This window comes from Siniperca chuatsi, linkage group LG10, assembly GCF_020085105.1.
Source record: "Siniperca chuatsi isolate FFG_IHB_CAS linkage group LG10, ASM2008510v1, whole genome shotgun sequence".
In the NCBI taxonomy this organism is placed as follows: Eukaryota; Metazoa; Chordata; class Actinopteri; order Centrarchiformes; family Sinipercidae; genus Siniperca; species Siniperca chuatsi.
Window position 1 is genome coordinate 5,722,913 of NC_058051.1, and position 15,548 is coordinate 5,738,460.

At 40.2% G+C, this 15,548-nt stretch overlaps 1 protein-coding gene across 2 annotated transcripts in view; it reads right to left on the minus strand.

The window, feature by feature from the left end:
* mtor (mechanistic target of rapamycin kinase) overlaps positions 1 to 15,548 on the minus strand; it is a 114,486-nt gene that overhangs the window by 80,792 nt on the left and 18,146 nt on the right. For both annotated transcript variants that reach the window (XM_044211706.1, XM_044211707.1), the window contains exons 19-27: positions 9,960 to 10,210; positions 9,738 to 9,824; positions 8,260 to 8,427; positions 3,981 to 4,093; positions 3,690 to 3,852; positions 3,147 to 3,239; positions 2,633 to 2,779; positions 764 to 906; positions 19 to 181 (exon numbers count right to left, since the gene is read on the minus strand). In XM_044211706.1, coding sequence (XP_044067641.1) covers positions 19 to 181; positions 764 to 906; positions 2,633 to 2,779; positions 3,147 to 3,239; positions 3,690 to 3,852; positions 3,981 to 4,093; positions 8,260 to 8,427; positions 9,738 to 9,824; positions 9,960 to 10,210 — 1,328 coding nt within the window. The remainder of the gene's footprint in view (positions 1 to 18; positions 182 to 763; positions 907 to 2,632; positions 2,780 to 3,146; positions 3,240 to 3,689; positions 3,853 to 3,980; positions 4,094 to 8,259; positions 8,428 to 9,737; positions 9,825 to 9,959; positions 10,211 to 15,548) is intronic.

The window sequence follows — 15,548 nt, forward strand, 5'->3', positions numbered from 1 at the left end:
CTGCAGTTCACTGCTAACCTTGTCACTGTGCTCCATGAACTCTGCCAGGTTGAGCAGAGTCTGTGTGACCTCAGCAATGTCCTGGGAGGTGAGAGCTAACTCAATGCTGCGGATGAGCTCGTCCTGCTGATCCTCACTCAGCTCAGACCAACAAGACAGAAAGGCTGCGTTGAACAGGTCCCTGTGGACAATAGAAACAGCATTTACACATGAAAACAAAGATACACATTGTGTGACACATTAAAAAATGTGTATTTTGCAGAAGCAGGCTTTAACTGAATTTAGGAGACCAGCAAATCAATTAATAGCAAGATTAGGTTAAGGTAAGTTATTCCATAACTTGTAAAAAGGATCAATGTATAACCAAGTGCAATGTTGTTTTATAGCTTTCGTCACAGAGCATTTATAGCATTTTTCAGTAACAATCTGCTTCACATTTACAGTTACACACAGTCACATGTGGATACTAGTAGCTGGTGCAACCATTCTTGCACAGATGGTAACTAAGCAGATCTGCATCGAGTGGCTCCACAACAACAGCTGATGTTTCACTGCTTTGGTCAATTGTGGCTGTCGAAACCCCTCAACTTTCTTTTCTTCTTTCGTTATATCTCTGCTTTAAAATGAGGAATTATGTGAATGTTTTAGCTGTTGATATATCATAAATGTGGAGCATTAAAGAACTTAGGCAAAAAATAGAAAAAAATAAATGAGAGAGAAGTAGAAAGTGAGCTGCGAGGTAGACACAACAGAAGAGGTGTACCTGGCGAGAGGGATGTAGGTTTGGGCCAGTGACCAGCACGATCGCAGGGCTGGGGAGGACGACTCCTTGAGCAGGACGACACTCAAGCGCCTCAGCCACTCCAGCCAGTCATCTTTGGACACCTTCCTGGCAGCACCCCAAGCCTGTGAAGAGACAGAAATCATCCATCTCAGAAGACCTAGTGACTTCTACTACACAGCTTCTCCAGACATCAGTGTCACAGGTACAGTGGTGTGAAAAAGTCTTTGCCCCCTTCCTGATTTCTTATTTTTTTGCATGTTTGTCACACTTAAATGTTTCAGATCATCAAACAAATTTAAATATCAGTCAAAAACACAAGTAAACACAAAATGCAGTTTCTAAATGAAGGTTGTTTTTATTAAGGGAAAAACCAAACCTACATGGCCCTGTGTGAAATAGTGATTGCCCCCTAAACCTAATTATTGGTAGGGCCACCCTTAGCAGCAACAACTGCAATCAAGCGTTTGCGATAACTTGCAATGAGTCTTTTACAGCGCTGTGTAGGAATTTTGGCCCACTCATCTTTGCAGAATTGTTGTAATTCAGTCACAATGGAGGGTTTTCGAGCATGAACTGCCTTTTTAAGGTCATGCCACAGCATCTCAATAGGATTCAGGTCAGGACTGGTGGTGTGTTTTGGATCATTGTCTTGCTGCAGAACCCAAGTTCACTTCAGCTTGAGGTCACGAACAGATGGCCGGACATTGTCCTTCAGGAGTTTTTGGTAGACAGCACAATTCATGGTTCCATTTATCACAGCAAGTCTTCCAGGTCCTGAAACAGCAAAACAGCCCCAGACCATCACACTACCACCACCATATTTTACTGTTGGTATGATGTTCTTTTTCTGAAATGCGGTGTTATTTTTACGCCAGATGTAATGGGACACACACCTTCCAAAAAGTTCAACTTTTGTCTTGTCAGTCCACAGAGTATTTTCCCAAAAGTCTTGGGGACCATCAAGATGTTTTCTGGCAAAAATGAGACGAGTTTTAATGTTCTTTTTGCTCAGCAGTGGTTTTCGTCTTGGAACTCGCCATGCAGGCCATTTTTGTCCAGTCTCTTTCTTATGTTGGAGTCATGAACACTGACCTTAACTGAGGCAAGTGAGGCCTGCAGTTCTTAAGATGTTGTTGTGAGGTCTTTTGTGACCTCTTAGATGAGTCGTCGCTGCGCTCTTGGGGTAATTTTGGTCGGCCGGCCACTCCTGGGAAGGTTCACCACTGTTCCATGTTTTCGCCATTTGTGCATAATGGTTCAGTCCCAAAGCTTTAGAAATGGCTTTATAACCTTTTCCAGACTGATAGATCTCAATTACTTTTTTTCTCATTTGTTCCTGAATTTCTTTAGATCTCAGCATGATTTCTAGCTTTTGAAGATCTTTTGGTCTACTTCACTTTGTCAGGCAGGTCCTATTTAAGTGATTTCTTGATTGAGAACAGGTGTGGCAGTAATCAGGCCTCAGGTGTGATAAACCACAGTTAAGTTATGTTTTAACAGGTGGGGCAATCACTTTTTCACACAGGGCCATGTAGGTTTGGATTTTGTTTTCCCTTAATAATAACAACCATCATTTAAAAACTGCATTTTGTTTACACTTGTGTTATTTTGACTAATATTTAAATTTGTGTGACAAACATGCAAAAAAATAAGCATCTGCATTCATTGTGTTTCTCCACTCATTTGTTCAGGTTTTTCCTTTAATTTATCACCAGTCTGTTTGTCCATATTTCATCACCACAAGAAAGCTATGGGCTTGTACACACGACTTGTGTGTGTTACGTTTCACTATAGAAGGATAAATCAGAAACCAGTTTTAAAAGTAAAATGTCAATTATCCTTTCTGACCTTCTGAAGTGCAGTAGTGCTGACATGAAGCTTCTTCATAGGCCCCGCCTCCACTGGCCCACTGACCAGAGCATCACCTTGGTTACCACGAAGCTGGCGATGTTGGAAGATTAGAGGGTCCTCTTCCTCCTCTGCCAGAGTATAGCCCTATTATGCCAAAAAAAACACACAAACACAGGCCACACACACAGCCCACACACAGACTGTTGAGCCAGGTCTCAAAGAAGCGCATTTCCTTCATGAGGGATAACTGTTGATAAACAGAGCATGGTAATGACTTGCTTATGGTGCAGGGTACATAAAACAAAGTTTTGTTTATTTATGATTATGTAATTTATTGCTTGACCATGTGCAGTTACTCTGTGCCACTGAAGGGTTATAATGTCTGGGCCTGACTGGGCAAGAGGCAAAGAACAATGAACATATGCTCATGAATTCAGGAGAAATGTTGGAAATGTGCATAGTATCAATTGGTTTGTTTTTGAGAAAACTTGGATATATTGGGGGGACTTACCTTAACAATGCGACATATGAGTATGTCATAACGCTGGTGGTTGATCCTGTGCTTCAGCATCACTTTGTTCACCATGGGGATGAAGATCTGGTACTGAAAATAATAGGGAAGGGAAGGGGAGTAAATAAAAGGGTACATGTGTGCTTTATGTGGTTTAGTCTTGCTACCTCTAAATTTGTATCCTGCACTTGTATCTGACCACCATGAGTCTCAGATCAAAAGCTTCCCCTGCACGTTTGTTGCCAGACGTGGCTGCACGTGGGCTGGTGGTTCGCCCTGAAAACGATAGGAGGGTTTATGGATAAGGGAGGGGAAAGCTCAGGAGGAGAGGGAGGGGTAAATGTGACCTCACCCACTCTCATAAACACCACCCCCCACTGCCAAATGGTCAATGACATCAGCAGTCTAGCAGGAAGTAATAAAGACTGGGGAGGTGGAGGTTACCGAAATGCTGTTCATGTGAAGCCAGCAGTAGGGAGGCTGAAATTAGTCTTCTGAATAATAGCTACATCTAAAAGGAGCCCTGGGGACAACTATAGCTACCTTCTTGCCCAACTGGAACACAAGCGAGGACAGGGTGTCCATAGAGGTGGATCGCAGCTCAGGCGTGCTGTCAAGTGTCCGAACAATCGGGTGGATAATGCGTGAAGCATAGTCAGTGAAGTCCAGGGACTCTGTCAGTCGGTCCAGTGTCTCCAAGGCAACCCTAAGCCACACAGAGGAAAAACAGATAAACACAATCCATGGTGGAATGCAGTGAGAATGGATTTGAACTTCTCATTAAATCCTAACTATGACTACATGGGGACAGGGACAGCCATGTGTAGTACTGACTTGCGAGCCTGCAGGGGCACATCAGGGGCATCAAACAGCTTGACAATGGGAGGCAGCAGCAAGTGCAGGTAGTCGTCTAGGTTGGCACCAAACAGCTGGATGGCGTTGAGCAGCTGCAAAGGAGAGCACACACTGCTCAGTCCCACATACTGCAACATTTAACACGAGCAGTTCATTTAAATGAGCTTGTTATGGCTAAATGATGATTTTCAGGAATCCTTAAAGAAAAGCCGAATGGTGTTTTATTTCAGCAAGGTGCTGGTACACATGGTAGAAACACACAATGTGGGGCGTGCTGGTGAGCCAGCAGTCATATACAATACTATACTATGTAACCTTGATGTCCCTGGTTTGATTCACAAAAAATCTGAAAGTTAAACAAAATAAAGACACACACATGGTCACATAAAACACAACAACAATGCACTAGCATATTGAACATATAGTTTTACATTGAGGGCCCTTTACACTGTGCGTAGGGCTGTCCCAAGCCAAAGCTGACAATCGTGATATAAACACGGTGTGGTCATCTACCCAAAATGGTGGTCTTATGACTGTGTCAAAAATTTTGAACCAAATTCTTATATGACTGGTGCTACAACCCACATAATCAAATCACTACAATACACAGTGTCCAACATTGACATTATATCTGCCAATACCGTAGATACCACATTGGCATGAATATATCTATGGTAAGTACCAGTTCTGAATAAAGATTTTTTTAAACATTCTTTACCATCTGCTAATTGTATTTAAATCAATGGTCTCATTGTTATAGAGAACAGACACATCTATCAACTGGTATTCATATAATTGCCTTGTTTCAATTTCTAATAGGTCAACACCTAACTTGAATGTGTCACAGACACTTCAAAACGGTCATGACACAACAGTCTAAAAGTTCATAAACGTATCACTACGGTTGCAGGGATCACTGGGTGTTATGAGTGCTGCTTCCAGCCAGCCAGCGGTCCATAACACATCTTAAATAAAAACATTAACTGTGTGGTTGTTTTTTGAGAAAGGTTTCTGTAGTTTGATCTAATAGTCACGTTATGTTGTGTGGAGCATGTGTGAGCCGCTATCCATGTGTGCATAGATAGCTTGTGGTCTTAAAGGATGACGTATGTTGCAGCCAACAAACCCACCCCAAACCCCTAGCCCATACCCCCACCCCTGCACACACCATGACCACTTCTGCTATTTCCCCACACCTCCACCCCCATGTCTAAATTGTGCACGACGAGACAGCAGGAAGCCGAGGTAGAGGTGTACAAGTGTGCATGTGTGTGCTCAACGGTGGGGGGGTGGCTGGACAGAACAGCTTCTTGAAATGATGTAAGTATGTTTTTCTTTTCCTTTGGACTAGAGGGTAACCCGATTCCAAGTTCCCCCATCCTGTGCTAAAGATTAGGCTCCAGACCCAGGCCTGAGTTAAAGACTATCCAGACTGTGGGCTGCTGGGTTATCTAATACTGCAGACTCTGAGACAAAACAGCATCAGAGCAAAGTACTAGATGACCGTGCTTCTTATGATTCTGTATTTGTGGTCTGTGCCCAAACCATGATTTAGTGTTTGAGGGAAAACCCAAACAACTACTGGCAGCAGCTGCTGAAACAGGAGAGTGTGTTAGCTACAGGTCTATGCTGTCTTTGAACTGTTGTATTACAAGTGAATGTCTTAGACCTGAATGGTCTTGATGGATATCGACGGAAACCGCAAACAGAAAACAGCACCCCAATAAATCAACGTGGGCTGAGCTCCTGTTCTTTCTGAGAGAGTGTGAAGTGATGGAAGTACATTTTAAACACACATTTGTTTTGGCAGTGCTAGCAAAATTAAGTTATCAACTCAAATAACAACTCAAATCGGCCATATGATCTGTTCAATCTAGTTAGTACACTTTCTCCACCAGTTTTATGACACACAACGTGTCACTTTTTCTCTATTAATCAGTACAGCTGTCAAATGTCTAAGTGAGCTGAGTGGTCAACTCTGACCTAAACAAAAAAAAAAAAAAAAAAAAAAAAATCACATTCTTCGCGGTCATGCAATACTGGGACATGCATATTACAGCTTCACTAACATTATTAATTATGGGCACTACACTTTAACTCTTCACTATTACAGCTACCTTATATTTCTGTGTGAAGATATATAGCACATATTTCGTGTTTAGCTATCCATATTTCAGTAGGGAGTCAACATAACCCATCTAAATGTCAGTAATTTTTACTCTTTCCTATACATCTGTCTCTTGCACAGGGTTTGTCCTGCTTGGAGAATTCTTATGGCAGAGTCAAACCGAAACCCGCCACAAATGTACTTGCGTGGTATGGCCAAAAGCAGGGGGAACAGGAAACAGTGTGGGTCGAGTAAACAAAACTGTTGCAGCAGGCGTGGCTAGCATGCTAACAGAAGCAGTCCACACATTTTTTTAAATTTGTTTTTAATCAAACATTTTATTTTCATTAACCTCGGCCACTGTCCTGCACTCATTGCAATCAAACAGCATCCCTCCTTCTCTTTTGCTTGTATTATTTTGCCGTTCAGTTACAAAACAAGAATATAAACAAGCAATATTTCCTAAATGAGAGGTCAATGAGAGTCTCATGATTTTGTGTCAAAGATAAATCAAAGTGAAATTCACATAGAAATTAATAGGAAGTGAATTTCGGTCTGAACACGCCAATAGGCTGACCTGAAATGTTCAAATATTTGTTTGTTTCATTGGTATTTAAAGGTACCCTGATGAGTTTGTAAACAAACAAAAAAGATTATGTTTAAATTGACATTGAGTGTATCCTCGATAGGGCTATTTACCTGTTCTACATCAATGGCTCTCAAACCTTGTCCTCAGAACTCAAAAGCCAGCTGTCATCTGATGTAATGATGTACACATGGGAGACACCGGTGAAACATCCACTCTTTTTCTAGGCAAAATGTGGAATTTATCAATTTTGTACTATACAGTATATAGCATTTTGTGGTCAAAAAGGAAAGCTGTATATTAAAAACATGCTCCACTAAATAGAGGAAGAATTGATATAATCCACCAGATTTGCAAACAGTAAAGAAAAGAGCACGAGAACACACCGACAGTCTCTGTCCTTTTATTTATATTGATAATATAGATGCTTGTGCTTCTATAGGTTCTCTCAGAGCATTATCCCTACGGGGATCAATAAAGTATTTCTGATTCTGATTCTGATCAAATGTATTTGGGCAGGACTGAATAATTGCCATCCATGTCAATCGGAACGCGAAAGTTGGAAATGGGGCTTGAACTAAGGCCACCAGTTAAATTATGTAAAAGGAAACACTAAGAAATTGACAGTGACAAAATGGAAAATGTTGGATTGTGCGAGGGCTTGGAACATGGTGCAATACGCAGGGAGTGCATCATTAAAAAGTATATACACACTCTCTCTGATGGTACTGCCGATGTACCGGGCCACAGCAGGCAGTTTGGTCTGTTTTTATTGCAAGTATTTTCAAATGACTCCATTTCTTTTTTATTTCAGCGTTTTCTTTGCACTCTGCTGAGTAATCATTCATGGCAGCATTAACCTATTTGAAAGCAATATTTCTTTATTTAACCCTCTACTGAGGGTTCTGAAAGCACTATATTTAAAGCTGTTAAAGCTCTGTGACTAGAATTTCAATTGCAGCCTTACTGGATAAATGTCTGTAACTTCTCAAATTGTCAAATCTGTATTGTTTAAATTTCTTTAAATACAATTTTTATGCTTATGTTTCTTTTTTCTGCCCTGATTAATTCTGCACATTTTCCTGCTGCAATAACTGAATTTCAACACAAAACTTCCATGTGTCACAGTTAAAGGCTCAACCTGTAATTTTTCTGGTATAAATTGCAGGTACATTTACAAGTCGCATTTCAACACATTTTGACATGTAGATGCAAAGAAAAACAAAACATTTTGTTTGCTTCTCATCTTATTATAAAACACAAAAATCAAATTTTACTGCTAAACAAACCTTTAGCAGCATTGGAAAATAATAATAGCTTAGAATTAGTTGTTATCTAGTATTATTTTTTGCAGTAAAAGCCCTGTGAGTGACAACAGCTTTTGTTCAGCAGCTCTTTGTTTAGCAAGCTTAAACAGCCTTTGGTGTACACTTAGATCACAGATAAAAAAAAAAAATGAGATAAACTACTTTAGCCAGGTGTAGGCCTGTAATCACACAGCAGGATTGGTGATTTTGTTGATTTTGTTGTTGATTTTCATTTGAACTGCATCACGTTGCACTCACCTTGATGGTAACACTGCGTCCGGTGCTGTTATCATGCATGAAGACACGCAACATGTGTGGGATAAGCTGAGGCAGGTAAAGCTTGAACTCTCCACCCAGTGCCACCACAATCTGTTCGATCAGAAGGATGATGGTGTTCTGCATGGGGTTGTTTGGTGTCCAGTACTCCTACAGGACAGAGCATAATATGTTGGCATGAATTAGTTTTAACATCATATTAGTATTAGTATTGACATGATATGGAGTATTTCTTCAAAAACTGATAAACTAAGAAATACTGTCTTGGCCAAAATTCTCCTAAAATGTACAGTATGTACTAAAATATGCACAAAACTAATAATACCTAAGTTAACAGACAGATGTGACTGTTGTAGTAAGTTAAACGTTTGTCCTAAATAAGAGTGAGCTAAATTAATATGAGTCCAATTTCTGAATATACATTTTTATATTATTCAAAGGGTTCATCCAAAGCACTTAATACAAAGCACTCCCTCGTCCACCATGCTCTTGTATAGTGTTGAGGGTTTGTGCAGGTCTGAGGAATTGGGTCAAAATGTGTTTCCACCAATAAGCTGAGTGTGAGAGAGACGTTTGGATAGATTTCCCTCTGGATATACAAAGCTTTCGCATGCCAGAGGCAGAGCTGGAGCGTCATGATACCAGATAGCAAAGAACTGAGACAATTTCCTGTCAACTGGGACTGACATCACGTCTCTGTGAGGCTTATGACACCATTTTGGACAATCTAGGCATGGCCACTGTGTTCATTAGAGATAATAGCAATTGGAGATAAGGTGGAAGACTTGAAGTCACGCAACACGTCAATCAGTCAATGGGCTTCAGCTGTGAGATCTGGCGGAGGTGTTTTGTCAGTGACCAGAGGTCTCAAGCAGCCCCCAACTTCCTGCGTTCCCTGCCTGTGGCAACTGACTAGAGAGCAAATGAGTGTACATCCTGAATGGCTATTCCAGCCCCCTCATCTGGATGCAGGAGCTGAGCTGAAGCAAAAATGAATAGATTCTTTGTTTCACTCGCCATTTATTAACTCAGAGGGACTTGAGGCACAGTCCAGTTCTCTCAATTACTTTTGAGTTACCGTCATTGCAACAGTGTCGGTAACAGTGTTACCAAGATTCCGATACAGGATAGTCATATGATATTTTGTGCCTTGCTATATTATTATGTGCTAGACAAGTGTCTTTGTGCAAGGCTATGGCTTTAGCAGTTGTTCAACATCATGTGATAAGGGTGAATGCCAGGACTAAGAAACTCTTAAGAGTGAATTGGACAACGAAAGTGGAAACGTCCATCAGAGCTGTACTGCTGTTAGAAAATGTAAACACATTACTCCTAATGAGGAAAGTGGAGAGCACAACTGAGCATAATTAAGAGTTTGCAGCTGTTTGGAAAATAAGAGGGGCTGGATGATCGGTTTGAGATCGGATTGGGATGGGGGGGGCACTGACACAGTTACTCACTCTGATGAGGGTGAAGATGTCATCCATGTAGGGGCGGATGTGGATCTTCACAAAGCACACCACCATTCCCATCTGCTGGAAGAGGAACTGGAGAACAAAAAGAGCACAAAAAGGAAAAAGAGTAAGAGACTTGCTTTGGGAATAACTGACATTATCAACCAGAGGTAAACAGATAACAGATCAACCAGACAACCTCTTTTCTCTTATTCTGTAGATACCTACCTCTCGGATACTGGCATCACAGACCCGGATGACATTCAGGAACGTGGGCATGACCTGGGGCAGGAATTGGACACACTTGAGGCCCAGTGACTTAAAGATGAAGGTGACAGCCTGGACCACCATAGTATGGTGGTTGGAGAGTGAAGGGTCTCTCAGGATGCGCATCAGAGTGACGATTGCCACGGCAGGGTAAAACTCATCCAGGGGCAGGTTGCCCATGTTCACTAGCATCTCACTGGTGCTGTAGTCCGCTGTAAGAAAATACTCACTTTGATTTTTGCTACAAATTAATCATACAACACCTGCAACATCTCACACTATTGAGGAAGAAATGGTTTATGGTGTGCAATGAACCAGAAGTCGTGACTATATTTTTCTGGAATAACTTTACCCTGAGAAAATCATCAAACCTGAAGCGATAGTGTGAGACTTTTGCATAAAGATGAACGGCAGTTACATTCAAGCCCTTGCCAAACGAGTTCACACAATGCCGATTAAGCCTGTCACCGCCAGGTAAATCGCTCTGTATTTCGCAGTACACCGGTGTGTTTAAATCTGGTGTGTGTGGTGACCTTCTCGCTCTGGCACACCAGTAATGATGCATTTTACACCAACCAGCAATAATTGGTTTGGTTTTGATTTGATTGGAGAGAATGTTTATTAGTGAGAATTGTTTATTTTGTTTATTATGATTGTATGGTTTCTGTTAATATGCTTTGGCAACGTTGTCTTGTATGCAGTCATGCCAATAAAGTCACTTGAATTGAAATTGAACAGAGATGACGCAACTCTCTCTCTCTCTCTACATGGCTCTGGAGCAACCATAGCAACGGAGTAGGCTACAGCAACTAGGAGTAAAACATAAGAAGCATCCAAGTAAAGTTTCTGATGCTCCAGATAAAAAAAGAAACTTGGTGTTCAGAGGAAGGATTACAGTCAAAAAAAGAAAGCAATCAACGGCGAGGACAAACACGGATAACTATTGGTGTGGCTTTAGCTTTTCCTTTATGGAGAGCGCTGAGAGAAGGGACTGAGGGCAGACACAGATGTCACGTTACTGCTCTTGGACAGGTTGGTTAAATATTTTGAGTAGGCAATGTAGCTATTACATTACCTCTACCTAAATAATGGATTATTGTCTTGGAACTATGGAAATTTCTCTGTGTTTTTGTAACTATTTCTGAACACGAGCCTGGGGTGAGCTCACCTGTAGACCTGTGGATCATAAGCACGCATCGTCAACAGTGTTTGTGTAATTACTCTCACAGCCAGAGGGAGGAGACAAAAGTCCAGCACTCCAGCTATAAACAAGCAGCATACCTTAACACATAAAATCATGATTCAACCAATTGTTAAGAAAAGTTCTATATAAATAAAGTTTATTATTATTATTATTACACATACACTAGGTGTTTGTGTTTAAATGGTAAATACATCACATGGATCAATGACAAAGCCACTACAAGATGTACACAATGGAAGCCATTGATACTTCCAACAACACATTTCCTACTTTGTCAACATCCCTGACTAGAAGCCCTATCTGTATTTTTCCCACCATATACATTTGAGAAATAATAACGTAAATAACTTAGTCATAGATGGAATATCTGCATTTTGTTGATGGCAGTCTGCAGTGTTTCTCAACTGATCATAATGGAAAACACAGGCCTGTTTCCCCACTGTTACTAAATATTACAGATGTAAACCAACCCTAAACAAGCTTAGAAAACAATAACAACTTAAATGTAGTTACTTTCAGGTGTTATACCTGTATTAACAAAATAGTGGTTTAATTTTAGGTAGTGTGGAAAAACTCAAACTAATTTGGATCACAAATTGCACCTTTACCTTATTATGTGAAGCCAGCACTAGAGTCAGTCAGCATCAATAAGCCTTTTCTTTAGTCAGACAATAAAAGAACACTTCCAGCTCGAGTCTTGAGAATAAAAGCTGTCCATATAAACTATTTCTGGCTTTTTCAAATGTGATCATACCATCACGAATATTGGAGCTCATTTCACGGCTATGAATTAAATTCCAAGTATAACTTCATCAGCCCAACCCTTATGGCTATGTAGGACAGAAGGCTATGCCGTCATGACACCCAAAAACCATTAGGCAGGCAATAATTCTCCAGTGTGTAAGTTTGAGTATATCAACATTGATTTATGGCATCCCAGACACCCCCCTTTCCATCTAAATCAACACCTCCTCCTTCACATTAAATACAGCTGAAAGTGCTTCTGGGGCTGCTTGTAAATTTTGACAACAATAATAGACTGATGGGAGAGGAGAGCTGATGTTGTTGGCCTGTTGCTGCTGGCCGCTTGTCAGTTCTGGTACGACCCGTATTACAGGATTGAACAACAAATTAAATAAGGAATTTTCTTTTAATTTTTTTAATAAGATGAAGCTTGATTGCAGTGGTTGATGACTATTCCCTGTGTGTTTAGTCTTGTTTAAACCCCAAGAGCCACTGTGTAAAAATAACTTTGTTTGCCAGTATAAACATAGTATTGTTTCTCTTTTGGACTACTTTCATTCTTGTTCTATATATACACAACATTTTTCCAAGTGCCCACAAGTATTACCAATACTGGGGGGAATGGAGGATATATATATTCCATTGTTTTTAGATTTTTGTCAAATAAATTAGCAAAGAAATTCAACTAGCATTTTTTCTTTCTTTGTGATTTGTGATGGATTTATAACTGTGTTATACTGCACAAAAGACATTTTTGAGTTCTCCCAACTTCTAGACATGATTGCGCTGTTTCTATAGAGGTGCAGGACTTATATATAGCAGTACAAATGAGCCCACAGTGAGTAAAAATGTGCAAAAAATGCCCAGAAACTGCTTGGGGTTCAGAGGGTTAAATGCAGAGAACAAATTTCACTATGTGTTGTACCGTGTATGATTGTGTATGTGACAATGAACTTAATTTGATTTGACTAAGCACAGCATATGCATGAACATTACAAATAAGGTAACAGAGAAATACATGATCAAACAAGTTTGTTTAATTGCAGGATGAAGGCACCCACACAAATGCAGCCCCTTGCTTTTCTTTTAAACAGGGCCATTTTTACCCCAAAATTTAGGATATTCGTGATTGCTGCCATCTGTAATAAGCCATTTAAGAATCACCTTCAAGTCCAGGAGAATCTGAGGCTCCTCGTGAGGGTTTCGGCAGTCATGCCCAGAATTAGAAAGCACAATTTTTTGTATTTCTTAACAAAGCCCAAGCAACAGTGGTGGTCTTTTTAACATTTACAATGCACGTTTCTCTTTTAAATAAGTAGATATATAAAGGTTTTCTGTGACAGGCAATGCAAATAGGGTCAGTCTGTCCATTTATCTATGCAGAGCTACTGAGTTTTACAAGGCATCTGAGAATACAGACGTCTGGTATTCAGCATTTCACTGGCCTTCTGCAGGAGTACAGTTTCAGCTGCTCCAGTTGTCTCCCTTAAGACTCTTGACTGTAGACATAACAGATTGGCACAGAGCTTGCAAGCTAAAGAGGGTAGCTTTGCTGTTGGATCTTTTATTATTCCAGCCTTCACCGAGTCTAGATTAATGATGGTGATAGATGGCTACACATCTGTATCTTTACAGCCCACAAACAGGCATCAGTGTAGCTAAGTGAGGCAACAGCACTGTAGTAATTCAGGCTTCAGCTGCGTAGGGAAAAAAACTCAACTGTGTCCTAGCCATAATAACAGATGTAAATACAACAACATACTAAGAAGGAACACTCACCATTTAATCAGTTTTATGACCCTGATGTTATGTAGTAATGTGATCGGTCAGGTTTGAAATCAGGTGGGTCTAGCCAATGACCTCCCACACATAACAAAATACATGCTGTCAAATATTGCTAGTGCTCCAGACACTGACCCTGACAAATCTGCCAACAGATATACAGCCTCCAATTCTGGTCACAGTCCATTTATTTGGAGAACAAACTGGTAAAACTATTACCATACTGTCCAAGGTCACATTCTGAGACATATGACTGGATCAGACAAGTGGAGACCTGCATTCTCCATACGAAATGCACATGACGAAAGACAGATGAGAATTTTTAGTCATTGTTTTGAATTTTCAAGATCTCCACAGGATGCCGGCCTTTAAGTGACAGCGTAACCTTTAATCATCAAGTCAAAAATTTCCATCCATAATAAGGAATGTCAAAACCTCCTGAATTACCATGAGAGTTTCTGTGGTTAACTGCAGACAACAGAGGATGAATCCTAATATTTTTATGGGCTTTCCTTTTTTACCCCTCTAGTGGTAAGGCTCTAAAACAGCTAAATCATCAGTATGTTATTTCTTCCCACATTGTGGGAAGTAAAGAACAATGCAGCCTATTGGGCCCCTAGCTTAAAACTCTTACCGCTTCTTATGGATACCCTTGCTTACATTAAGCTAAAACAACCAGACTTCTATGTTTTTAGTCATCAGTGTCTATTTATTTATTTATTTATCTAGTGGGTGAAAGTCAGCGCAGCAGGGGAGGAGGAAGATTGGTGCTACAAGATTGCAAAGGTGTGTTTTACTCACAGTTCTTTCCCCAGCAATGACTTGTTACTAACAGAGAGGATTCTGCGTGTGCATTCATGTGTAAACATGCAACCTTGTGTAAAGATCATTTCAGTGAAGCGTTAAACATCTCATATAACTATGAACAGCTGCTTAATCAAATTCATAATCTATGACCTTCTTTCATATTCACATCAGCTGTTTTGCATCACTACATTATTCATGAGTATGACAAAAAATGGATGCAATCCAATTTTTAGCTGGCATTTTATCAATCCAAACATTGCAAAAGAACTGATGAAGAAAATTATGACCAGCTGCAAATGCCTTGTTTTACATCTTGGATGCCTTTTCTGAATTACATTTACATCCATCTTCTAAAATATAAACTGCCACTTCATAAGTTTTGTGACCTTTAAAACTGGATTTGTTCGTTGTAAGTTACCTCACACTGCATCTTTAAGAAGTGTGTTACTGTCTGGACTGCCTGCTGCCAGATTTGTGAACTTCCTGGTTGAATAAGATTGTTTATATTTATGTAGAAACACCCTATATATGTTCTTAATGTGTCCAAACACATCTGACCAACTCAGTAGGTGATTTGGGAGAGGTTTAGAGTTGAAAGGGTGTCAGAAGGGCAAATACAGTATATCCTCCATCTCTTAGTGGAGATATCCTTTCTTTTAAAAAATTACTAAAAAGATTACTACTATATTTTTATTTTTTATAATATTATTATATTATACAATCTATATAACCTCTGCCTTGGTTTACGTGTCCCTTAAAATCTGGCTGACTGAAGAATCATTACGAATTCCATTACGATGAATGTAAAAAGTCCAAGGCCACAATAATACCAAGTCCTCTATATACAGACTCTTAAACAATACTATCCATCAGGCTCACACAGATACACTAAAATCACAGCAACAACCCCAAGGTCCCCAATGGATAGACCCACACACTAGACAGCTTCCTGACATTTCACTGGGACATACGGTGTATGATGTGACAGTAGCCTTTAGCCTTTACGGTTTAGC